Below are 27,643 nucleotides of genomic sequence, written 5' to 3'. Positions count from 1 at the left end.
CACACACACACACACACACACACACACACACACACACATAGCATGTAGTATGTTTATTAGTTTATAGTATGTTGATTACTTTTGATGCAGTAATGGTCTTTTTCTTTTGAGGTATTAAAAAGGTCTTAAAAGTCATTGCATTGTCACTTTACTGTCATCCGGGGACCCCCCAAAATCGTGTGGGAACCTGCACGTTGAGAACCACTGTTTTAGTACATTACACACTAGGTGCTCTTATCTACTACTGAAATGTTGCCAGGGAGCACTGAATCATCAAACTACAAAGATGTCACTGCCTTGAGGAGCATGCTCAGGTTAACGAGCATAACCTCAGTCACTGCCGAAGTAATCAACAAACTATACTATAAAAACTAGTCAAACATTGGCCAAATTGTCAAATAGCCAAATTGTCTGTAGCATAAAGTTTATGTAGCATACAGTGTATGCTACAGACTGATCACTGAAGGTGACGGGGCTGTTATTGCCCCCACACTCTGGAACAATCTTCCATTGCACATTAAGTCCAGCTCCACCATTGAAAGGTTTAAATCCACCCTAAAAACCCACGTCTTCTCCACTGCCTTCAGCTCAGTCTGAGGGCAATTTAACTTACGGCCTACTCTGGTCATTGAATGTATTTTTTGTATTGCTTTTATGTTCTTTTAATTATGCTCAGATCATCTATAAGACCACTGTCTTGGTGACGCCATCGGCGTGTGTGAGAAAAAAATGGGAGTTCTGCCTCCCATCAGACAGGTGAAGGCCAGTCTGGGAAGTCAGAGGAGTGGGACACATAACACCATCAGGAGACGAACACACTGGAGCAGCTCGAACAATTATACACTTCTTTATTAAGGTGCCAAGTTGTTAACATGTCTTTTGTGCTGCTCCAAACATTTGGACTGGCAAGTAAGCTACAATTTGAAAGGTATGCAAATGCACGTCAAGGTAAAGAATGCATTTTATTGGCATTGGAAAGTGTATGCCTATTTGCTACTCATTCTAGCTATGATGACTAAAACTATGACTAAATATACTGACGATCTACGAGCTCACAACGCGTCATGCTGCGAGGTGTTGAGAGCTTGTAGATCAGCTATTTTCGGCAAATGTTCCCCATCACACAAAGATTTGGCGGACCCCCTGTAGTAACTCTGAGGACCCCCTGTCGAAGACCCCTGTGTTACAGTATACATTTGGTAGATTTTTGTGCTGGTGTAAGAAATGTCTAGTTGGACGGTGCTTCTGAAAGGAGTTCCACCTTCAGAGTATTCAGGGGGACACGAGATTTACTGCTTTGGAGCTCTCTGTCTGTCATCGATTCATCCAGATCAGAGTTTAGAATTCACTGTACAGAAGGTTGTACAGAATAATCAGTCTTGGCAACAATCACATTTATTGCAACTTGCCACATATAAATGTTTTGACACTTTGTTCATTTTATAAAAACAAACCTTTGAACAACTTTAACCAATGGTCTGTGTGTACAATATACTGGAGTTATCAGACCTTTATTTTGTAGAAAGTCCTGCAAACCCCAAACCCCATAAATAATTAATGACTGACCTGAGACCTGTGTTTTAACGGCTTCACCACCAAACATACTGTATGGTCGGTACAGAAATGGAAAGGTCATTGTTTGGTGGTATTGGTCATTTTTTGTAATATGCACAGTAAAATCCTCAGTAGTCCTTTTCCAGCGGGGTTAAACCGGTTCCGTTTTTTATGTCCACACCTAATTGAACCAGTTCAGAGTGTTTCCACTGTAAATGAATTGGTTCAGAACTCTATAAGTTGGTTCGGAACTGGAACCAAAATATAATTGGGTTTTTCTTGCCCTGAACTGGGAACCAAAGTGGGCGTGTCACTATTCTATAGGTTGGAAGATGAAGATGTGATATAAAAAAATGGCAAACGCAAGCAAAAAATTAAGAAAAGGGAAACTGTAACTGCCATTGACAATCGAATTTCCCCTTGAAATGGACACTTCGACCAGTCATATTTGACACATTGATGGCCAGGCCTGGAATCGAACTTGGGGCAACTGGAGACTACTACTCCCCAGGCGGGCTCTCTAACCATTCAGCTATGCCGCCCCCAATCACATGGGTTCCATTTAAAACCGGTTGGAAACGCAAGCCGGTTTGCGGACGGTTCCGTGAAAGCACCAAGGTTCCAAGAATCTAGAACGGAACCAGTTATTTTGGTGAAAAAGGGGCCAGTGTTCATTTAAGAGTGTACAAATGTATGGTTACATTTAGGGATGTCCGATATTATCGGCCTCCCGATATTATCGGCCGATATTAGCATAAAAATCGATATCGGGAAAATATCGGTATCGGTTTTTGATTTTTTTTTTTTTTTTTTTGCTTTATAAATAAGTTACAGGAGTTTTTACTGTATATGGTGTGTGTGATATGAAATTTAAGCTTACCCTAATCACAGTAATCCCCGCATATATCGGTATCGGTTGATATCGGTATCGGTAATTAAGAGTTGGACAATATCGGTATATCGGTTATCGGTAAAAAAGCCAATATCGGACAACCCTAGTTACATTTGTACACACATTTATACACCTTGACACATTTTACTGTGTAACATCCAAGTAACCTCAAGTAACTGCTGACTCCAAACAGAATGTATAAGAAATTAATGTCTGTCAAACTTGTAATAAAGTATCTGAACATTTTCATGTGATGTCAGTGAGTTACACACAAATAGTTGAATTTGATATAGCATTTAAAATGCATTTACGCATACGCGCACACACAGGATTGGGTTTGGTTCCCAAACAGCCAACCCATGTGGTCACAATGACGTGAGTCTGAATCCTATGTAACTATTTCACCTTGTTTTGTTTTTTTTCCTCCCGCAAAAAGACAGAAGCACAAATAAATCACAAAATTCCCAGTTTGTTTCCAATTCCAACCACACAAAACATTAACGAGGAACGTCTGTAGTACCAGAAATCACTTCCTGTTGGTCACTTGCGGTGCCTTCGCTGTCAGGAATGTTGAACTTCTGGTAGTTTTTAAACCAAAACACCTCTATTTTTCTCTGAAATTCTCAAGGAAATCCCCCTAAAATGGAACGCAGTCTGTTGGAGTTCGGAATGTTTGGTGGAATGACGGCATCTTCATAAAAGGTCAGAGTTCACTGAAGGTTCAGAGCATGAGGCCATCGATCCCTTGGTAAAATGAAAGCCAAGAGAGATGGTCGTTTTGAGGCAGATGGTTTTGGTTTTTGGCGGTAGTCCTTTGTACAGAGAATGGTTGGAGAGGTGGACAGTCTCTGCCTGTCTGTCTCTGTGTGTGTATGTCCTTCTGTCCCAATACATGTCTGTCTGTCTGTCTGTCTGAGTGTATGTCCTTCTGTCCTGTCACATGGACTTTACAGTATGTCCTACCATGTTTAGGACGAGGGTCACTGGTCTTCCTTGTGGTTTGATTTCTGCTCCTCCTCGTCGTACAAGAGAACCTGATAGACAAAAGAAAAAAAAGTTAAATGAGGTGAATTTCTCTGGGAGAAGCATCAAACCTTCTCTGTTTTTTTTTTTGGGGGGGGGGGGGGGGGGTACCTAGTTGATTAGCTTAACTGTTTGACTGCCAGAAATAAAACATAATTTGCCACACCACTGCCAGCGATTTTCGAGTGTTTTCACTAACCTTTGAAAAATCATAGAATATTCATCTCCAGTATGATTGATCCCCTGATCGCTTTAAAAGACGTATCCGATTCTCGTAGAATGGGGGGGGACAGTGGACAGTTGAATGTAGGCTGTTTTCGCCAAAAAGCAACACAAACAGAGAAAAAGCCATTCTCCAAAATGGAATAACAAGGAAGGGAATGGGCTATTTTTTTGCGATCACGTGACCCGCTGCTCCTCTGCTTCGAGAGAGAGGGGTGGTGTGTTTTGGTGTTTTTTCTTTCTTCCTTGGGTTGACCCGCTTCGCCTACCCCGCGATAATTGCATTGTAATCTATAACCTGCACATCACTACTACCCAGGGTATAATGGTATAACTATATTGTGTTGAACTTGTATAATGAATTTACCAAACAAGAGCTATCGCCTTTTATGTCTCGTGACGTCACTCACTAATCCTTCCTTGGTACCTTATTTGTCTTCCAACCTATGAGTAATTTGGTGGCGCATTCCAATCGCAATCACCATGGGCGGTGCGGAACACCGCAACTTTGAAAGCTAAGGCCAACCCCCTCACGTGACCTTGTATAAGCGACGTGATTGGTAAAAAAAAAACGTTAAACTGGACACAGACGACTAGTACGGTTGGTTCGTCTTGCCATGCCACCTCCGGTCGCTAGGGGGCGGGACGATAAAGATCTGTCAATCAATCAGTCTGCTCATAGGTGGGGTGATGTGTTACCTGTCTCTCTAAGGTCCTGCTGTAGGCAGGGTGGAGGTCTTCCAGGGTCTCAGCAGAAGGTTTGTTGAGGGTCTCGGGGAGAAGCAGACCCAGACAGCCTGCAGACAGGCCGCTCAGACAAAACACTGTGAACGGCAAGGAGCTGTGCACGGCACGCTGGAACACACACAGGTTTGTATCACTATACTTGTGAGGACATCAACATTTTAGGACAGCAATTTCATGAATGCCATATGTACAATTTATTGTCTTTTTTACCGTAAGCCTAAAGCCGAAAAATTGCATATCTACAAGCCCACAACACGTTGCATCAGCATTTTTTCCGGTGCTCGACACCAGTGGATCAACTAAGAGTAAATCAGGCATAACTCTAATATCTATCTCTAATATCTAAACCTAACGTCTAAATGTCTAATCCTAACACTAATCTGAATCTTTTTTTCTAATTGTAAGCGTTATCTCTAAAATAATCCATCAACCACAAAACAACCATTTCTCAACGTCTGTTTTTTTCCCATTTCTACTATACTTGTGGGGATGTTTGGTCCTTACAAGTAAGTATACACACACACACACACACACACACAAGACCTCTTCTTTCTTCTTCTTTCTTTCGGCTATTCCCTTCAGGGGTCGCCACAGCGAATCATCTGCCTCCATCTCACCCTGTCCTCTGCCTCCTCTTCTCTCACACCAACTAACTTCATGTCCTCTTTCACTACATCCATAAATCTCCTCATGTGGGGACCCCCAGGGGGGTCCCCACATGATTTTGGGGGGGGGGTCCCAAGATGACAGTAACAATGTAAGGACTTTTAAGACCTTTTTAATACCTCAAAAAAATAAAAAGACCATAAAAATAAAAAAACTGCATCAAAAGTCATCAACAAACTATAGAATAAAAACTGGTCAAACTTTGGCCAAATTGTCATTGAGATGCGTTGTGAACTTGTAGCTGAATGCCTCAACTCCTACAAGTGCTTATCAGGGTGGGGGGTCCCCAGTTCAAATGGGATTATTTTGGGGGGTCGCGGCCAGAAAAGGTTGAGAACCACTCCTGGCTGGCAAGTTCCAACCTCAGCATCCTTCTATTGATATACTCACTATCCCTCCTCTAATCTCCAAAACATTTAACATGGGCTCCCTCTATGTACTCGTTCCTGAGCCTATCCATCCTTGTTACTCCCAGAGAAAACCTCAAAACATTTTCGTCTCTGCTACCTCCAGCTCTGCTTCCTGTCTTTTCCTCAGTGCGACTGTCTCTAAACCATTGGTTCTCAAAGTGGGGTCCAGGGACACCCAGGGATCCTTAGGGGGGTACCAGGGGGTCCCCAGCAAAATTAGTTAATAAAGCGTCACAATCATTTTAACCCCTTTATCCATATTTTATACTTTGGCTATTCAAAAATAGCAGAAGTACAAGCTCATGAGCTTGTAGATCTGCTATTTTTGAAAAAACATGAAAATCTTTCCAAATCTTTGAATATATATATTTTTAAAGCGAACATTTGTAACTCAGATCTTTGCTTCTGGGGGTCCCTGGAACAAAATATTTTTGAGATGGGGTCCACGGCCAAATACATGTCATTTTGGGGGTCCTTGACATGAAAAAGTTTGAGAACCTCTGCTCTAAACCATACAACATAGCTGGTCTCACCACCATCTTGTACACCTTCCCTTTCATTCCTGCTGATACTTTCCTATCACACCTGACACTTTTCTCCACCCGTTCCAACCGGCTTGAGATAAATCTGGAAAGATATACCCGCCCATTGCCACTTGCATGTTCAAGAGATGTTTTTAATGTACTGTAACAACGTGTCGGTCGTGTAGACCTCCCCCCATACCTGAGGAAGGTATACACAAAAAGAAAAGAAAAGGTTGTTACATTAAAAACTTCTCTTGAACATGCAAGTGGCAGTGTGTGGGCATATCTTTCCAGACTGATCTCACCTACGCACCTGCTCTTAACCCATTGATACCTGGAACGCATCTGTGTCACTTTAGATTTCTTTGGGTATTCAAAAATAGCAGATATACAAGCTCATAGCGCGGCACCGAGTGCCGCGCTATGAGCTTGTAGATCTGCTATTTTTGAAAAAACATGAAACTTTTTTTTTTGTTAGGATTTAGAAAACATTTTTAAGAATGGCCTCAGGTCTTAATGGGTTAAACTGACTGGATGTGCGGAAGTCCTTTTTCACAACCCTAAGTACTTAAAATCCTCCACCTGCTTTATCTCTTCTCCCTGTAACCTCACTTGGGTTATTCTCATTCACACCGATGGACCCGAAATATTTCAAGTCACATTAAAAGAAATGGATGGGTGCTTCTCCTCCACACACTCTTACCATGGAAGGCACAAAGGGAGCTAGAATTCCTCCAACCCTACAGGACATGGAACACACTCCAAGCGCAGCGTTCCTGAAACACACACACACACACAGCATTATTTATTTGATAACAAGTGTGGTGTGTTCAGATGTGTACAGGGATGAAGTGGTGAGTGAGCTACTGTTATCCATTAAGACCGGGAAAGCATCCGTGTCATTTTAGATGTCTTTGGCTATTCAAAAATAGCAGATATACATGTATATCTGCTATATCTGAGTGGAACTTACAGTACATGGGTGTTTGTTTTGTTTGTTTTTACAAAAGGATGGCTAGTTTTATGTTTTATTCATTTTAAAGACGTATTTCAATGTCTTGTTAGTAATGCATTTGTGGTTATATGAATCCGTGGCATTATCGTGTAATTATGAATACGTCTCTGTCGGGTGGAAACCTCACACGTCCAAACCTGTTACTTCTCAGGATTCAAATTCAAAAACAGCAAAAGTAGCAGATCTACAAGCTCAAAACGCGTCGCTTCGCAAGCTTGTAGATCTGCTACTTTTGATACTTTTGTGTGATGCTGCAGCATGATTAAGTGGGGCGTTAATTTACGAAAAAACACAAAAAGTTAAAATATAGATAAGGTTTGTGCAACAAATACAAAAAAAATAATAATAATAACAACATACCTGATGACGGTAGGGTACAGTTCAGATGTGTAAACGTACACAATGTTAAACGCTGCACTGACCATTAGTTTCCCTAGCAACGCTAACGATGTCGCACTCATCAATACACCTACAGAAAAACACAAGAACACACTCAGTAACACACCTAGACAACACACACAGACATACAGTAAGGGACCAGTCGAAATGTACAGAAGGGGGTCCCTGGAGGAAAATAGGGGAGGGTCATGCCTTTCTAATTGTAGTACAAGGGAGGGTCAGCTAATTTTACTTTGAATCCAAGGGAGGGTCATGCAATTTTTGAATTGATAAAATAGTCCATTTTTATATACCTTTTTAGTACACCAGAACAGTGGTCAATGACCCATCTATTTCAAATGATACAAAGTATTCAAATCCAGTAACACCTTGGTCTATTTAGAATCAATGACGTTAACAAGCCATCAACGCACAGTAAGTGTGAACGACCCAGTCAAATCTATTCAGAGTCTTAATGATGGTGGTTGAACAATTAAGCAACACTTCAACAGGTGTTAGGCATATTAGGGAGATGCATTATCCCAATTTCCAACACAGAGATATCCTCTTTTAAGTGTGTTTTTGTTACTCATTGAATTACATACACCGGGTAGGTTACAATGACCAATTTATAACTGGATATTCATAATACAAGGTCTACTAAACTGGAAGACTCATAAAGCACTAAGCTTGTTTAAAATGAGATCCACATGCACACAAATCATGATGACATATAAGAGACAGACAGATATATTATACACACTACTATACAGAACGTCATACAATCAGCTTACAGGTTACTGGTATAAAGAGTGAAAACTATGTACAAGAGAAGAAAAAATCAGGGAGGGGGGAGTGGAGGGGGGGGGGGGGTTAAGACTTAGACAGGGGCCATTTTCGAATTGCAAAAGTACAAGCAAGCACATGTGATTGATATGGGCACATTTCCTACTAATGATGACTCAACCAGGTAAACCGGTACAGTTTCCCTTGAAATTCTAACTCCCATTTCTGTGGAAGTTCTTGACATCTGACTTCCAAGTAACTGACAACATTGATGCGTCTTAACGCATCAATGCAACCTGAGACAGGCTTTATTTGAGCCTGTAACTAAATACAGGCTCAAATAAAAGCCTGTATTTACCTTGATGTACTAAAACCTCCCTTAAAGTCATCCTTAAGTTGAAGTTCCTTTCTGTTGTCATGCACATTAACAGTATCCACCATCGATAAAATAAAATATAAAACAAATCTTCACTTTCCTACATTACTAAATGCATGGTCAGGGACCACATGCAATACCTCCACGGACCACCAGTTAAAAACCCCATGATGTAGGCAACAGTGTAGTCACTGTAGTTAATAATTATGGGTTCAATGGGTTTCCCACACGTAAGTTTAGAACACTGTCCATTCTGCTACCATACAGACACTACACTGTGCATTTAGCAAGACTGACTACAGTAATGTTCTAATCAATGTGGAAAGCAAAACATCGGACATATTATCAGTTTTAAATGTCATGTTGTTGTATTTGATGGGGAGGGTTAGGGGTGTCAAGATAACACTAATTTCACGACACATACATGATGTTGGGCTTATGATATCGATATGATACATTATTAATGTTCTTTTCTCATGTATCATCAACATTGGCCATCATCTTTAGTTTAAAATAACAATTATAAAGCACTTTTAAAAAAACAATTACAAAGTGCTTTGTACACACAAACAAATACATTTATGCAAGCTTAAGGGAGAAGTGAAGTTCTCACTAACTATAAACCCATTGTTTCAGAGGACAGATAGGCACTAATATAACAAATATAATATAATATAACACTGCATAACTATAAATTCCACAAACCTCATATTTTGTCATCTGGACTTTACGAACCAAGCGCAGACTAGTTATTTACAACAGCTAAAAACAAATCTATATTACCAGATACCGTATAATACCATGTAAACAATCTTAGATTAGATGTACTGTAGGCCTATTTGAGAGTGCAGAGGCATAACTGCTTCGATGCATGTCACATTAACGAGCGTTAACGAGCATCAGCTGACACACAATTAACACCTCCCCTAAACTGAAAGTGACTGGAGTCTGTTTCATTCTCTCCAAAATATCTCGAATATGATGGAAGATGTGATTCATAATTACTGTGATTATGATAAGCTTTACATTTCGTATCATACACCATAGAACTCCTATAACTTTCACCGGCAAAAAATAATAATAAAGAAAAGAAAAATAATTTAAAAAATATTACGATACAGTATGACATCTTGACAATACCTATCGTCACATTTTAATACCACGATAGGCTATATCGTTGGACAATATATCGTATATAACTCCAATAGGCGGGGAGGGTTAGTCTTTTTTTTTTAATCACTTGGGGAGGGTCATTGATTTTTTTTTTTGTCAAAGGGAGGGTCATGGCATTTTAGATAAGGGCACATACATTTTCTCCAGGGGTACCCTTCTTTAAAAATCGACCTGTCCCTAACTGTTACTGGTTGTCTAGGTGTGTTACTGAGTAACACACCTAGACAACCCACACACACATGCGGTAACACACCTACGCAACACATACAATAAGAACACACTTCACAAGTTATGACAGCGTCATTTTAAACTTTGATACAATAGTATAAAAAAATACTATTGCAAGATACTGGGTACTTGATTCTTTCGATACCACCCAAGCAGTGGAAAAAGGCCTAAGTACACAAAATAGAATATATATATATTTTTTTTTACTACATGAGGAAGTCCATAATTAGTATTAGTATCAGGTATAATGACGGTGCAGACAGACAGACAGACAGACAGACAGACAGACAGACAGACAGACAGACAGTACCTGTATTATCAGGTATGATGATGGTGCAGAAACAAGCTAAACCTGCCAGACACAGGAAGCTGGCCATGGTCTTCCTCCTTCCTGCCCTGTTGGACACACACATTAACAGCTGTTATTCCAGGGGTTGTAAGCCATATTTTTTTGTTAAAATAAGTGTTAACTAGCTCTGTATTCTGATATAGACTAATAGAGCAGTGTTTCCCAAACACTGCGTTTCCCAAACACTGGGTCGGGACCCATTTGTAGGCTGCGGACACATTTTTATGGGTTGTGACTTGTGCGTAAATACCGTATTTCCCCAAATAAGTAGCCCAGCACCAAATTGCGTCCGGGAACCTAATAGCCACCGGGGGTTTGACCCCATTTTGCGTACTAAACGCCGGTCCAAGTAAACGGCGATTATTTGCATTTTCTTAAGCCTAATTTATAGTTTGTGGCATGACGGTGTCGCGCGACAAAAAATAGCAGATCTACAAGCTCACAACGTCATGCCACAACGCGCACCACACCGTCATGCCACAAAGTATAAATTGGGCTTCAAGGTAATCCCAAAATTACTCGAACGAAGACGGAAACAGACGAATAAGAACGAAAGTAGGACAGAGCATGGCGGACGCGAGAGAAGTGAGTGACAAGAGAGATGCTGAGGTGTTTGGAGCGACTCGCGGATGGTTTAACAGATTCCTCCAACGTTTTATTTTAAAAGGTTGAGTACCGTAACTTTGATTTATTTTTAGTACCGGTATGGCATTGCATTTTTTATCATGGTATTGTTGCACTTCATGTTGCTCTTTGCCTACCTCTTGTTTACTCACAGTATCTCGTGCACTACTGGCATGTTGATGCCTTGGCTACCTCTTGTTATATACAGTATCTTGTTGGTTTGCACTATGTTTGTTCCGCATGTATGGATACGGTATGTTTACCTTATAATTTTGCAATAAATTCTGCCCGACAACAACGATACACTTGTAATCTGAGTGTGTGTGACTCACCAGTGTTTGTTGATGAAGTAGATACACAGTGGGTACGCAGGGAGCTCCACCAGGCCATACATGGCAACGTTGACGTAACGACTTCCTGATGTCTGACTGGCACCCAGTGTTAACCCATAGTACACCAGGCTGCATGCATACCTACATGTAACACACACACACACACACACACACACACACACAGTTGAGTCCACAGAAAGCTGTGTAAGCGCCACATTAGCGCTTACCCTGGGTGTTTAGCACGATTACAAAGTTAGCCAGAACAGTGTGAAAATGATTATTCATACTGGCAATACTGACACAATTGTCTTAACATTCTCTACCATTACATATTGGTCAAAGTGATGTTTTATTCAATGAACAAAAGCTATGGATGGATGGCAGCTTTTAAGTGATTATTCTGTGAACTGGCAAAGGCTGTCTGTTTCTTTGTGGCCATCCTCAGCTGTGTAATCAGATGGTTTACTTAGTAAAAAAAAGAAAAAGTATTATTTACAAGGGTGGAAAACGGGTGCCAACATTGTCACAGGGGAGGGTGATCACTGGTATAAGTGTGATAGAGAGGATTTTTCTTTTAAAAGATATATATATATATATATTATTATTATATATACATTGGGGCAGCCATAGCTGAGTGGTTAGTGAGCCCGCCTACGGACCCAGAGGCCCTGGTTGCCGCAGGTTCGATTCCCGGCCAGGTCAGCATATGTGTCGATGAAATGAAATTTGTCCCTGAGCAAGACTCTTAACCCCTAATTGCTCACAGGTTCTCATTGGAAACAAGACCGCAAGGACTTTCATGAACGACCTGTTAAAAGGAATTATCCTTATCCTTATATATATTTTTTAAACGTAGTCAATTAAATTAAGTCCCTTCACATCTGTATGCAAATTACGTCCTGCACATCAATTTACATTCATTCAAACTCTGTTTCTGTAGTACAAATGGAACCAATGGACCATACAATCTCAAGAGGTACACGCCCATAAGGGTCCATTTGGAACCCCTTCAAGGAACCATGAGGGTCCCTGGACCACCCTTTCACCCACTGGCGTGTTTCTAGTGAGCCAACATGCACAATTTCAGCACCCTGACTCAGAATGGAACAGACCCTTCATTTGTATCATTGGTAACAACTAGGAAGGAAGTAAGGAAGAGGGCCCAATTTCTTTCCAATATGGCTGCTGTGCATAGAGCCCAAGACAAAAAAAACAAACAAAGACATGCCATCTCCGGTTTACTTATTTAAAAATGGGAGAGTGAACGTGAGCACAGCTTCTGAAGCATTCTTTAGCTCCATGGTCACTGAACTAAATATTGGACCCACAAGCCACACAATCTTCCCAAGATTTTGACACTAAAATTGCTCTTTTCAGAGAGACGCTTGTAGATCTGCTATTTATTTATTTATACTTTATTATCTACCTTTCTCTGTCCCAGCAACACACTCTCGTGGGATCTAGCACCAGTAAACATAGGACGTTCGCGAGATCTACCGTCAGACAGCGCCCATTTGCATGCATTTTGTGTACAGTACCATTTCGCCTCTAGTGGCTCAAATTGGGATGGCCTATCTTTCTACATCCACCATCTTTGATAGAGCCTATTACAGGGGTCTTCAACGTTTTTCAGGCCAATGACCTCTTAGCTGAGAGAGAGATGAAGCAGGGAGCCAGGGACCCCCCACTACATATTGTATAAAATGGTGTTGCAGATTAAACTATTTCATAGATAGCTTCATAGACTTGCTTGACAGCACTGTCTTTATATGTTGTTATTAATATGTTGCATTCATGTTAATGTGTGTTTTCATACATTTAACCACCTGAACCCTCAATACTAGTAAACCTGGTCTGCTCTTTTTCCCCTCCAAATTTCATCACAAAAAATAGCCGATCAAGCTAACTATGCCTTGCTGTGTGCTTGTAGATTTGCTCTATTGTTGGCTAATGTTCACCTCAGAATAGGGATACTAAGGTTAAAGTGGTTGAAAAAAGAAAAATCTATCATTTGGCGGCCCTCCCTGTAGTAACATTGAGGACTCCCTCTTGAAGACCCATGGCCTATTACTCATGTACTCACCAGACATACATGAGGACCACGGTCCTCCAGCGCAGCACCGGGTGCAAGGCCAGCTGCAGCACCCCGTTGCCACGGTGACCGGGCTTGGAGACCCCCACGCGCTTCAGTCTGAGGTTGGTGACGGTGACGCCGTTCCTCTTCGCAATGTAGCTCAGAACCTAGCATTCCACCACAGAAGAAGAACAAGACTGAACAACCTCTGACTGTTGAGCAGTAGTCTAAGTTTGAAGCCAGATTTATATTTCATCATACGATGGTGTCGCGTGTCAAAAAATAGCAGATCTACAAGCTCACAACTTGTTGTGGATGAGTCATTTTGAGCTCGTCGACTTGTTAATTTCAGGACACGACATCATATCGTTGCTGTTGGGCAGAAACCATATTCTCTTATCTCCATATTTTAAAATTAAATGAACGCCCAACTTGATCATACTACAGCGTCAAACAAAAGCATCAAAAATAGCAGATCTACAAGCTAGAAACGCGGCTATAAGCGGCGCGTTTTGAGCTTGTAGATCTGCTACTTTTGCTATTTTTTTATTTGAATCCTGAAAAGTAACGGTTTTGGACATATGAGGTTTCCACCCGACAGAGACAATGCAATTCATGTTTTTATAAGTCATTTATTATATTCTATAAGATAGTATAGCTGACTACTACAACATGATGCAGGGCTATGACATAATATGCATTAATTTAAACATTAACCATGCAGTAATGAAGAGCAGAGTGTCCCTTTCTTTCTTTCTTTTCTTTATTTTAACGGGACATTACACACCTCTTCAGCCTTCTCTGTGTGACCGTGACAATACAACCACCTAGGAGACTCTGGAAGATTACTGGAGGAGAGGAGAGGAGAGGAGAGGATGTTTAATCAGACACCAGAAGAAAGAATAGAGCACTCATTTTGACCCATTCAATCTGGGAAAGCATCTGTGTTTTCTCTCTCAACATACGTTTTTCACAAAACTCTTAGGATTTAGAACAATGGTTAACACAAATACATATCATTTTGGGGGTCCTTGGCATGACAACGTTTGAGATTTAGCAGGCATTTGTGGAATCGGCCTCAAGCAAAATGTCACTTTGTGGAGGTTTGTAAATCAATTGGGAGAATATTGTGGTCTAAATGGGTGAACAGTCTGAACACCATTCACTTTCACCGTGAAGGGTGTGGCATCCTGTGTGTGTTTGTGTGTGTGGGGGGGGGGTTGTGACGTTGGTGTGCGTGTGCACGTGCATGTGCTTTAGTACTCACACACACAGCAGGAAGAAGAGCAGCCCGGGTGAGTTGGCTGCAGAGGCCAGGTCTCTCCACGCTCTGATGTAATAACCCAGCAGTCCAAACAGAGCGATGCCCACCGCAAACACCATGTTGGTCAGAGTACCTGAAACAACAACTACTATTATTTTAACGAATAAAACTTTATTTTATGTATGTACTCTGTATGGTAGAGTATGTTAATGCAAAATATTGTCTGTCGGGCGGGAACCTCCAAATATGGAATCTCCATATTTTAACTTTTTGAGTTTTTTCGTAAATTAACGCCCTACTGTCTCATACTACAGTGTCACACAAAAGTATCAAAAGTAGCAGATCAGCCAAGAAGATTGTATGGAGGTCCATAAAGAGATTGTTTGTTGCCCAATACTGCCTTCTAGTGGATGAAATGGTTGAAACTCCATATACACCAAGTGTGGGCAAGGCAGTTTTATTTGTATTGCACATTTCAACAACAAGGCAATTCAATGTGCTTTATACAGAACATCAAGCAAAGGAAACACATTATAAAATAACAGATACAGTTACAGTGCAGTAGACAGTTGTGTTTTAAAAGAAGTAAGAGCAGCAGACCTGCAGCTTTCTGGGAGTTTGTTCCAGATATGTGGTGCATGAAAACTAAATGCTGCTTCCCCACGTTTATTGTTGGTTTTGAGGACAGAAAGCAGACAAGATGACCTGAGAGGTCTGGATGGTTCATGATATCGCACAAGATCAGAAATGTATTTTGGCCCTAAACCATTCAAAGCTTTATAGACAAACAGTAGTATTTCGAAATCAATTATTTGACACACAGAGAGCCATTGTAAGGATTTAAGAACTGGAGTCTGATATGCTCCACTTTCTTGTTATTAGTAAGGAGTCGAGTAGCAGCGTTCTGAATCAACTGCAGTCATCTGCAGCCCATTTTTTATGACCCCTGAAGGGCCACACATTTGACAACTGAATTATGTGGAAAACCAATCGTACTGTCACATATACATACCACTTCAGTTACTGAGGAAACACATTGCATTATGTTATCAATATGGACTCAAGGCAAACTTGTTTCACATTTTACCTTCGAGGACATCACAGCTCAGGATTTGCCCTTTTGTGATTTAGATATGAAGTTCTGAACGGAATACGTACAGTTTATACACACAGTATGAATGGGCCTTTACATTGTGCAAACAACAAAGGTCAACATTCAACATGTACAGGTCTAATCTCATGTACATACACATATACATGTCAACAACGCGTATATCGTCTCTGTCAGGTGGAAATCTCACCCAAAACGGAAATGTCCAAAACTGTTACTTAACAGGATTGAAAAAGTAGCAGATCTACAAGCTCAAAACGAGTCGCTTCGTGCCGCGCTTTGAGCTTGTGGATCTGCAACTTTTGATACTTTTGTGTGATGCTGTAGGATGATGAAGTAGGGCGCTAATTTACGGAAAAAAACACAGCAATTAAAAACACGGACATAAGTGGTTTCTGCCCGACAACAACGACATCTAATCGACGTCTAATCTTATGTACAGACCTGCTGCTATGTGGACCTACCGATATGTTACCACTTTTGCTATGTGTGTAAAGTGTATGTAGATATCTTGATTTATTCTCTGTGACATGCTTCTTTGATTGTTATTTTAGATTTCTTTGGCTATTCAAAAATAGCAGATATACAAGCTCATAGATCAGTATAGAACTGCCATTTTAGAAAAATCTAGAACATTTGTGCAAATCTTTGAATATATATATTTTTAAAGCGAACATTTGTAACTAAAATCTTTGCTTCTGGGGGGGTCCCTGGAACATTGGGAAAATATCTGATCTACAAGCTCACACCGCCTCGCATTGCGCATTGCATTGCGAGGCGTGAGCTTGCAGTTCGGCTATTTTCACAATGTTAAGTGCTTGTCAGGGTGGGGGGGGGGGGGTCCCCAGTACAGATATATGATTAGTTTGGGGGGGTCGCGGCCTGAAATGTTTGGGAACCCTTACCATAGAAGACAGGCTGGCTTCTATGGAATCCAAATGACTTGAGAACTTAAATCCATGCGTGTGTGTTTGGACCATTAGATAGACGTCCCTTACCCGTCATGGCCCAGTAGGCCTTGCCGACGTACTCCTGCGTGAGCACGAAGCACACCAGACCGATGCCGCCGTTCATCAGGCCCACTAGCAGGCGGGACGCGGCGAACACCTCGTAGCTGGGCGCCCACGCCGTGGCGTAGCCAAACACCACCTCAAAAAAGAGACCTGACAGAGAGACAGAGAGAGTTTCATCATTTAGTCTCCACTCCTTGGGTGTATGTTTTCTCACTGTACATTTAATTGCACATACGTGAAGTTTGTCACCTGCATTTAATTCAATCTGGCTTGTAGATCCGCTTGTAGATCCGCTATTTGTTTTTGAAAAATCGTGAACAAAACTTGTGCAAATCTTTGAATGTATGTTTTTTTAAAGCAAACATTTTTAACTCAAATCTTTGCTTCTGTGGATTCTACAAATGTCTTCTAAATCCTGACATTCCATGTTGCTATAATCAGTGGTTCTAAAACTTTTTTAGATGATATGATATTGATATGTATTCGAATGCAGACCCCCCCCCCCTTAAAAATATTTTGGTCCAGGGCCCTTTAACTGTAATGTCTGTGTTTCTACTAGAGCAGTGTTTCTCAAAAAAGGTTTCTACATATAACCCTAGGGGTTGCCCGAGGTACCTGAGAGACTGAGAGAAAGTAAAAAATGAAATAAATTATATTTTACGGTTATATTTAAGGATAAAGCATTGACAAAGTGCGGGAACCTGCAGATCAGTAAAGTGTCAAATGACTTACTGAAATGTTATGGCCACAGTGTTCTAATAAATGTGTTCAGCGGGCACTTATTGTAACTCTTTCACTTTATTTCTTATTTATAACGTTATGTTCTTCAAAAAGGTGGCTTATACTGTACATCATTCATGGCATCATATGATGCTGTGGTTTTCTCTTGCAGTTTTCTACTGTAAGTAAAATGTAGATGAGTAAAGGGGGCACTTGGACTCAGAAATCAGGGAAAGGGGACCAAAAACCTTTTAGAACCACTGTACCAGTAAAACGATTAAACCCGAAATACTTAGTTGAAAGGGGTCCCCCAGGAGTCTATAGTTGTGTCCCCTCCTCCATCTGCAGGCTCATAATGAGTCGTGACGTGTTGTGAGATTGCTAGATCAGCTATTTTTGCATAATGTTTGCCTATTCCGACATGGGTTCATGATGTGGTTAACAGACATTCTCTACCATCACCTACAGCTCTCACAAACCATGGCATTTCTGACATGATTCAATATTACACACATCATTTACAGTACTATGTATCGATAGATCTAACCGAACAGGAAGACGGGCCTGCGTCCAATCCGGTCGGAGAGAGGTCCAAAGACGACATTCCCGATCAGAACTCCGGCGAAGAAGAGCGAGCCGGCGAGGCTGACCTTATAGGCCTGATGCTTGACCAGGTACCACTGAGGAACACATTTGAATTATTTTAGTTGGATCTGCACAAAAAGCGCAATACATGATGGATCCAAACACTGATCAGAAGAAGGTTACATTATGGTCAAACCAGATACAACTGTTGCACATACATATTAACCCATTCAATCCGGGAACGCATCTCTGTCATTTTAGATTTATTTGGCTATTAAAAAGATAGCAGATAATAATATACAAGCTCATAGCTATTTTTGAAGAATTGTGAAAATGTGCGCAAATCTTTGAATATTCATTTCTTTAAGCGAACATTTGTAAAATGTGTTGTTCCAGGGACCCCCAGAAGCAAAGATTTGAGTTACAAAAAAAATAATTTTATTTATTAAGAAATCTTAAGATGCGTCCCCGGTCTTAATGGATTAACACACAGAGGAAAAAGGATAACACAGTGATGACATACTGTACTGCTATATACAGACATTTTTCTTCTCCTCCCCCCTTAGCTACTCAAGGAAACATGGTCTTCTCCAGATAGACACGCTGCCCATGATAGCTGAGACAGAACAGCATTTAGCCAACGTTTTTGCAATCCTCCCAATTGCAGGCCACGGAGCACAAGTTTGTGACTCCCAAACACAAGGACAATAAGTTGACAGGCAGTTACATCCCAAGGCCATAATACATTCCACCAAAGGCTCCACACACACACACACACACACACACACACACACACACACACACACACACACACACACACACACACACACACACACACACACACACACACACACACACACACACACACACACACACACACACACACACACACACACACACACACACACACACACACACACACACGTTTATGACAAAAGGAAGGAAGCGCTGCATGGATCCAATGACTCCACAGGTGCTCTTTAGTGGAACAGGTACGACACGTATTTCGTTGCTGTCGGGCAGAAACCTCTTATCTCCATATTTTAGCTTTTTGTGTTTTTTCGTAAATGAACGCCCTACTTGATCATACTACAGCGTCACACAAAAGCATCAAAAGTAGCAGATCCACAAGCTCCAGCTCGAAAAGGCGAAGCACCACGTTTTTGAGCTGGCAGATCTGCTATTCTTGCCATTTTTTTATTTAAATCCTGAAAAGTAAATGTTTTGGACATAGGTTTCCACCCGACAGGGACAATTTATAAAGAAATATATATAGATCCAAGAATACTTGGATCTTGATGCTTGATTTTAAATCCCCCAGTAGTGCAGAATAAAAGAAAGGGAAAAACACAACTAAGACACTCTTCAGGACAGGTGAAAAGGTTAATGTAAATGTTGATGTCTCCTTGGCTGCACTGAAGGACAAAAAGACAAAAGATGTTTCTGCGCATAGGAAGGGAGAGCGAGAGAGAGGGCACAAAGGTCACTTCACAGCTCCGGCTCATAATAACTATCCTTACACAGGACGCTGAACCAGATGTCACACTAACGACTACAACAAAATGTTCACAGAATAACTGTAGGCACTTCTTACATTCTTCTTTGTTGACAATCTAGGAAATGGGTCTTCAACAGGGGGTCCAGGACCCCTGGGGGGGTCTCCAAATCTTTGTGTGATAGGAACTACTTATTTTATTTACATTAACAAATTGAACCCTACCATCCCTATATTCGGAGGGGAACATCAGCAAATCAACAATAGCAAAAGTAGCAGATATACAAGCTCGAAACGCGTCGCTTGTAGATCTGCTACTTTTGATACTTTTGTGTGACGCCGTAGTATGATCAAGTCAAAAATCACAAAAAGTTTAATTATGGATATAAGAGGTTTCTGCCCGACAGCAGCGTTTTCTTTAATTGCTATGGTTACCTATCCTGGTAAAGGACTCTTATGTACATGTACACACAAGATGTAACAACAAAGAAGAACCTTGAACCTTGAATCTTTGAGCAAGGCAAACAACTGATGTTGTAAAGAAGATGTTTGGATGCCGTCTCTCTCTCTGTGTGTGTGTGGTGTGTGTGTGTGTGTGTGTGCGTGCGTGCGCGTGTGTCACCTCTGTCACAATAGACTTGATATCTTCTGTAAAAGTGATGCTCTGACTCAGATCCTGGTGGCTGCTGAGGCTGTCGTCTGATTGGTCGATCTTGTACTCTGGCACTGCTCCCACGAGAACGATCAACATTGACTGACAGGCCATGTAAACCTACGCACGCCAACACACACACACACACACACACACACACACACACACACACACACACACACACACACACACACACACACACACACACACACACACACACACACACAGCATTAGGAAGAGAAACAGACAAATTGATTATGTACAAAGAAACAAACATTTTAAACAGGGGTCAATTAGAGGCGTCACGATTATGAAATTTTACTTGACCATTATTGTCACTCAAATAATTGCGATGAACGATTTGATTGTGTTTCTGTCGTTGGAACTTTATGATAAAAAAATCAAATCAAGTCTGTTTAGGCTTCGTAAACAAAAGCTGCACAGGGCAGATGTGACAAATAAATTACACATTTAATAACTTTATACTTAAAGCTTAAAACGTGTCGCGTGTTTTCAGCTTGTAGATCAGCTATTTCCAATATTTTTTGTCATTTTTTACAATGATTATGCAAAAAATGTATTGTGATTATCTCAAATAATTGCGATGTTGGTCACTGGGAGCTAACAACCTGAGTCTTCTACTGTTGTACTGGGAGCTCAGCTGACCAGTACAACCACAGTCTTCTACCGTTGCACTGGGAGCTGACCAGTACAACCACAGTCTTCTACTGTTGTACAGGGAGCTGACCAGTACAACCACAGTCTTCTACCGTTGCACTGGGAGCTGACCAGTACAACCACAGTCTTCTACTGTTGTACAGGGAGCTGACCAGTACAACCAGTCTTCTACTGTTGTACAGGGAGCTGACCAGTACAACCACAGTCTTCTACTGTTGTACAGGGAGCTGACCAGTACAACCACAGTCTTCTACTGTTGTACTGGGAGCTGACCAGTACAACCACAGTCTTCTACAGTTGGTCACTGGGATATATCACTGACCAGTAACAGTCTAACAGAATGGCTGCTGTCAGAATTAAAAACAGAACAGATCATCTCTAGACTATTTTGCAGAAAAGCTGACCGTTAACCGATAAGTGACCGTTGACCATTAAAGTGACACGTACTGTACACACACTGCATCGCGTCAAAACTAAAAGTTCCTTACTATACTTCGCCGCGGCCGTACGACAGTATCGCGCATCCCCCCATAAACAGCAGACCCCCAAGCTGTCAAACGCGAAGCGCTGTGAGCTTGCAGATCTGCGTTTTGTTTCCGACACTTACTTCCTTAGCTCCATAAAGAACCTCTCACTCTGAGAGGTTCTTCATGGAGCTATTACTTCCTCATCTATCTCTCTCTCACTCGCAGACACAACAAACCAAACATTCAGCTTTGTTGTGTCTGTTGTTGTTGTTTTCGTACCTGGATCAGGACCAGGACCCCTACAGACCTCTTCTGGTAGGACCCGAACTCTCCGACCAGCTTGTAAGCCTCATCTATATCCATAACCAGGACCTGGACCTACAGACTGGGTCTCTCAGTCTGGAGACTCTCAGGTGGTCTCTGGGCTCATCATCACTCACTAACCGTTTTAGTTCACACCCAGGGTTGCCAGGTTCTGAGGTTTTGCGAGAGAAATAAGCAAACCGGGTCTATGAAAACAATCTGTGATTTAAATCATTAATAATTAAAATGTTTATTTTTTTACTTGGTTTTGGAAACAAATGTTGTATTTATATTTGTTTCTTTTCATTTTGAAAATCAACTGAACGAAAGCCAAGGGTCGGATTCCGTAAATGTTATTATTTTATTTTTTTTATGTTCCATTTTCTACATTTTTGAATAAGCCCAAAAGAAGCCACTCTGCAAGCTCACAACGCGTCGCATGAAAAACTTTTTTTTAATTGTAATTTTGTAAAATGTACCCTAACCCAAACCGCACGCGGAAGCCACTAGTCGGAGTGGCGAGATGTCGGAATGGAGAAATTACCCCCAAATACATATCTGAGGGTCCTTGACAGGAAAATGTTTGAGAACCTCTGATTGATTGAATACTTTATTGGAAGTTTGCAGAAAAAAAGCATATGAAAGTACAGTTCAATACAAGGTCAGCTAAAATTGGGGTCACTACACTTTAGAAACAAGCCCAAAAGAACGCGGAAAAACAAGCACAACGTCTCTTATAATAAGCAGACATGGCAACGCGGCTTTCCACTGTGGATCGTGTGGCAAGACTGGTTTCTATTTAGTGCTTATTCTCAGATCCGGTCTAAAGCCCGCCTACTTTATTCAGTCATTTGCACATACACATACAGCAACGCTTACTGGTCGTTTCCGTATCCGTTCTAGACCGGATCTGCAATCTGCAGAGGGAATTGATACGGGGAAGGAGACTGATTAACACCCCACAGCCTGGAGGGATGGTCCCGCTGTGATTGGCTAGATTGTTTTACATTCCCATATCCTGGAGGGGTGGTCATGCTGTGATTGGCGGATTGGTTGCCATGGTTGGTTGTTGTTGTCCCATTTCTTCCTCCCCTCGTTTTACAACTGGTGGCAATGTAGTTTAGTGGCGCATTACCCCCACCTGGTGCTCCGGAGTGTGGATCAGACACACGAAATGCTGCAATCATGTTTTCACTGTGTTTGTATCAGAGCAGAGATTTCTTTTGGTTCTCCTCTGCCTCTATCCTGTCAACACAGTTTTTAGTCACTAGTGTCATTTATTGATATTCTGAATTCTTAACTTTCCCTGACTTAGAAGTTTGCAGAAAAAAGCACATGAAAGTACAGTTCAAATACAAGGTCAACTAACTAGGATTAAAACGCCCAAGAAAACACAATGGCTTGTTTCAATTGGAGTCCTTATAGCAGATCTACAAGCTCACAATGCGTCGCATTGTACTCAATTCATAGTAAATCTTCAAAACAAGTCCAATGTCTCAGTTTATTTCAGGGCTGAGCATATGAACTTTTATGTATTTATTTATTTTACTATAATGAAATGTTATCAAGGTAAATTAAATTACATTATTTATTTCTGTGGACTTAAAATCATTGCTTATCTGATGGCCTTCCTGCCCTGGCATTGGGCCAAAACATTTACAACCAAAGGCCCAGTGACCTTGCCCCTAAAATATCAAAATGTCAAGCCTTTGTATATGGTAATAATTCTGAACTTTTTGTATTTTATTGGCTGGCATTGGCCGGACTGATGGCATGGATTCAGGCTGTTGCAGGCTGCAATGTAGCATGTATGGATCTGCGTAGTCGGTCTGGCAAGTGCCAGGCTAACCCTAACCCCTAATTAGCACTGTCTCTAACTACCCCCAAGAGACAGTGGGGGCATCAGCAAGCCACTTGGACACAGGCCGGGGTCGGATCAGCCTCGGTCCGGTCGCTTGGAGGAGGGTGTCTGTTGCAAGACCCGAAACACCCAGTGACTCCAGGTAACAACACTGATGATGTGTCCAAGTGCATCCAAGTGCATCAGTCAACGTTTTATATATCTGTGTGTGTGTATATATATATCTGTGTGTGTGTGTGTGTGTGTGTGTGTGTGTGTGTGTGTGTGTGTGTGTGTGTGTGTGTGTGTGTGTGTGTGTGTGTGTGTGTGTGTGTGTGAGAGAGTGCGTGTGCGTGTGCGCGTGTGCGAGTGTGTGTGTGTGTGTGTGTGTGTGTGTGTGTGTGTGTGTGTGTGTGTGTGTGTGTGTGTGTGTGAGTGTGTGTGAGTGTGTGTGTGTGTGTGTGTGTGTGTGTGTGTGTGTGTGTGTGTATATATATATGGTTGTGTTAAGACAGAAATGTGTCCTAGGTAAGAGCGTCCAACGTTCTAGTATACATTATCCGCATCTGTCTGGTGTATGCCCAAATATGGAGATAACTAAACGTCATATACTGACATCATGGCTGACATTGTGTACAAGGGCGCATACAAATCGGCGTTATTCATTGTTTCATGGCAATGGTTTGTGTTTGTGTGACGTCAGACCAGAGTTCTGGTCAGACTCTGTTTGAAATGCCTTAAAAAGGAAATTCTGTGTCTCAATACTCCATATATATATTCAAAGTGAGAGTGAGAGATATCCAGAGTGACAGAAAGAGTGGTCGAGAGAAGAGAAGAGATAGACTTGAGGTATAGGAGAGAAGAAAGTGAGATACAGAAGAGACAGAAAGAACAAACCTGGCAGTGCTGTTGATCTTGTCAGTTGCACTCCTCCAAAAACAAAGGACCCCCCCGCTCCTCAATTTAAAATCTACAGAACCTGAGATCATGGGTTTATTGCTGAGTACGTTTTTACAACGCTGGTACAGACCACCACCACCACCACCACCACCGGAGAACAGCACAAAAGGAAAGCTTTGGCTCTACAACAGCCTGACAAGGACTAAAGAACTGTTCATACCCCAGAATGGGAAGAAGGTGTCATGGTACTGCTGTGGACCTACGGTGTATGACGCATCACACATGGGACATGCCAGAACATACATATCTTTTGATATTCTGCGAAGGATACTTCAAGACTATTTCAGATATGATGTCCTGTACTGCATGAACATCACAGACATAGACGACAAGATAATCAAGAGGGCTAGACAGAACCATCTGTTGGAAAGATACAAGGAGAAGAATCCAGGAGGCCAACAAATGCTACAAGATGTCCTCAGTGCCAGAGGCCCCTTTCAGGCTAAGCTGGAAGAGACAAAAGATGAAGATAAGAAGAAGATGCTGAAACACTTGGACGATGCAGTCACTGCTTCCCTAGAGCCTCTGCAGGAAGCTGTGAAGAGCAAGGCTGCTGTAGATGACATACAATCTCAGGCCCAGCGGCTACTGGAGGCTGCCAAGGACCTGCTGGCTGACTGGTTGGACACCCAGTTTGGCAGCCAAGTGACTGAAAACTCCATCTTCTCTACCCTTCCTAAGTACTGGGAAGGAGAGTACGTCAAAGACATGGAAGACTTGAATGTCCTTCCGCCAGATGTTCTCACCCGGGTCAGTGAATATATGCCAGAGATTGTGACTTTTGTAAAGGACATTGTCTCAAAAGGATACGGGTATGAATCAAAGGGCTCCGTTTACTTTGACACCGTGAAGTTTGATGCCAGCGAGCAGCACTCGTACGCCAAGCTGGTTCCCGAAGCGGTAGGTGACCAGAAGGCTCTACAAGAGGGTGAGGGAGACCTGAGCATCTCCACTGACAGGTTAAATGAGAAAAAGTCCCCAAATGACTTTGCTTTGTGGAAAGCCTCCAAGCCTGGTGAGCCATCCTGGGAGTCTCCTTGGGGAAAGGGCAGGCCAGGTTGGCATATTGAATGTTCAGCCATGGCTGGCTCCGTCTTTGGAAAGTCAATGGACATCCACGGAGGAGGATGTGATCTCCGATTCCCCCATCATGACAACGAGTTGGCTCAGTCGGAGGCTTTCTTTGAGAATGATTGTTGGGTTCGTTATTTCCTTCATACCGGGCACCTAACGATTGCAGGCTGCAAGATGTCTAAATCTCTCAAGAACTTTGTCACAATAAAAGACGCCCTGGCAGAGAACACAGCTCGCCAACTCCGACTGGCTTTCCTAATGCACTCCTGGATGGATACTATGGATTATTCTGACAACACGATGCAGTCAGCTGTCCAATATGAAAAGTTCATGAATGAATTCTTCCTCAATGTCAAGGACATACTGCAACGCTCTCCCAGTGGTCAGTGTGACAATTGGGGCATGGCAGAGAATGACCTTAAACATTCATTCTATGAGAAGAAGTCGGCCATCCACGATGCTCTGTGTGACAACATCAATACCCGTGCTGCCATGGAGGAGATGAGGACATTGATCCACCTGACCAACAAGTACATCGCCAGCAGGAAGATTGACAAGCTGACACTCAATCGCCTCCTAGTTAAAAGTGTCGCTGTGTATCTCACATCAATGCTGAAGACCTTTGGTGCTATTGAAGGACCAGAGACCATAGGATTTCCAGTGGGAGGAGGGAAAGGTCAAAGGGTAGATCTGGAGAGCACAGTGATGCCTTATGTGAAAGTGTTGTCGGACTTCAGAGAGAACGTGCGGAGGATTGCCAGAGAGCAGAAAGAGACGAGTTGTGAAGAGTTGCTGCAGCTGTGTGACGCGGTCCGTGATGACACCTTACCTGAACTGGGAGTCCGACTGGAAGACCTGGAGGGACTTCCCACGCAGGTGAAGCTAGTGGACAAGGAGACACTGCTAAAGGAAAGAGATGCAAAGAAAAAGATGGAAGAGGAGAAGACAAGGAAGAAAGAACAAGCTGCCAGAAAGAAACAAGAGCAAGAGATGGCTAAACTTGCAAGGATGAAGATCCCTCCGAGTGAAATGTTTCTCAGTGAAACGGACAAATATTCTAAGTTTGACAAAACGGGTTTCCCCACTCACGATCTTGATGGAAACGAGATAAGCAAAAGAGAAGCCAAGAAACTGTGCAAAGTCTACGAGACGCAAGAGAAACTGAATAGAGAATTTTTAGGATATTGCAACCATTTGCCAACTCAAAAACACAAAGATTTTAATGATAACATTAATATAAAACAATAATATCATGGCATTTTATTCTTTAAAACCTTGAAAAAAAAAGTTTTCATTGTGATAACGATAATTAGGAGCTTAAAGTATACTATGTTGGTTCCATTCCATTGATCTAAGCCAAAACACAATCGATTGATTGATATTTAAAATAAACAGGCTCTGAAAAGGCATGCGGCCCACGGCTCTAAACACTTAAAGCTTTGGTTCTAAAAGTGGACCCCCAAGGACTCCCAAGAATCCCCCCAGGGTTCCAGGGGGTCCCCAGCAAAAATAGTTAACGTAGCATCACAATCATTTTAACCACTTTATCCATTTATACGTTGGCTATTCAAAAATAGCAGATGTACAAGCGCTGCTCACAGCGCTGTGAGCTTGTACATTTGAAAACTATTGAAAATGTTTGGAAACTGTATAATCATTTAGCTTTTTTAAACATGCATTTTCTCTTCTGGGGGTCCCTTGCACAAAACATTTTTAAATACATATCAATGTAGGTCCTTGGCACGAAAAAGTTTAAGTACTGCTGACTTAAAGGGTGACCAACATCAGGGCCCGTTGGACCAAAGGCTTGCTAGCTCCATAACCATTTTTAATTCTACTTAAAACATTTTTTTTTATATATATATATAAAAAAGAAGCCTTATGCTGTTAATTGTGTGTTTGCCCACTTGTCATCTTATTCACACAAATTGTACATGATTCATTGTTTGATTTTATGTGAAGGTCTGGAGGGCACTTGCCTGGAATGCCCTGCATGGGATGAGGAGAGTGTGGAAATCAGACATGGGAGAAGACCTCAAGAGGCGGCTGTTTGTAGCTACAGTGGAGTCAGTACTGCTGTATGAGATCACATGGACCCTCACAGCACA

The 27,643-nt window shown here is 41.8% G+C and overlaps 2 protein-coding genes across 4 annotated transcripts; one reads left to right on the top strand and one right to left on the bottom strand.

Moving 5' to 3' along the window:
- Window positions 1-887: 887 nt before the first annotated feature.
- Window positions 888-21,792, bottom strand: slc22a15 (solute carrier family 22 member 15). 3 transcript variants are annotated; one of them, XR_014602147.1, is made up of 14 exons: window positions 21,638-21,792; window positions 20,184-20,333; window positions 18,029-18,161; window positions 16,747-16,911; window positions 14,641-14,770; window positions 14,161-14,221; window positions 13,383-13,540; window positions 11,300-11,440; window positions 10,305-10,390; window positions 7,414-7,522; window positions 6,742-6,814; window positions 4,391-4,546; window positions 2,059-3,480; window positions 888-1,787 (listed from the first exon to the last, which is right to left on the bottom strand). XR_014602147.1 is itself a non-coding variant. In XM_084077019.1 (14 exons), the coding sequence occupies exons 1-13, from the start codon at window positions 21,719-21,721 to the stop codon at window positions 3,427-3,429; spliced, it is 1,500 nt and encodes a 499-aa protein (XP_083933145.1). In that variant the 5' UTR covers window positions 21,722-21,792; the 3' UTR covers window positions 888-3,346; window positions 3,393-3,426. The 3 variants fall into 3 exon arrangements, 2 of the variants coding, with proteins under 2 accessions (XP_083933145.1, XP_083933144.1); XM_084077019.1 differs by having other exon boundaries at window positions 888-3,346; window positions 3,393-3,480; XM_084077018.1 differs by having other exon boundaries at window positions 888-3,480.
- A 2,786-nt stretch (window positions 21,793-24,578) lies between these two features.
- On the top strand, window positions 24,579-26,783 carry LOC311058549 (cysteine--tRNA ligase, cytoplasmic-like; the record flags this gene model as incomplete). Its single annotated transcript, XM_084076012.1, has 1 exon — window positions 24,579-26,783. The coding sequence occupies exon 1, from the start codon at window positions 24,684-24,686 to the stop codon at window positions 26,781-26,783; it is 2,100 nt and encodes a 699-aa protein (XP_083932138.1). The 5' UTR covers window positions 24,579-24,683.
- Between the last annotated feature and the right edge of the window lie 860 nt (window positions 26,784-27,643).

Source organism: Gymnoscopelus microlampas (genome assembly GCF_963454915.1).
Source record: "Gymnoscopelus microlampas genome assembly, chromosome: 13".
In the NCBI taxonomy this organism is placed as follows: domain Eukaryota; kingdom Metazoa; phylum Chordata; class Actinopteri; order Myctophiformes; family Myctophidae; genus Gymnoscopelus; species Gymnoscopelus microlampas.
The sequence above is the reverse complement of the archived record's forward strand: the minus strand, read 5'-3'. Positions and strand labels throughout refer to the sequence as shown.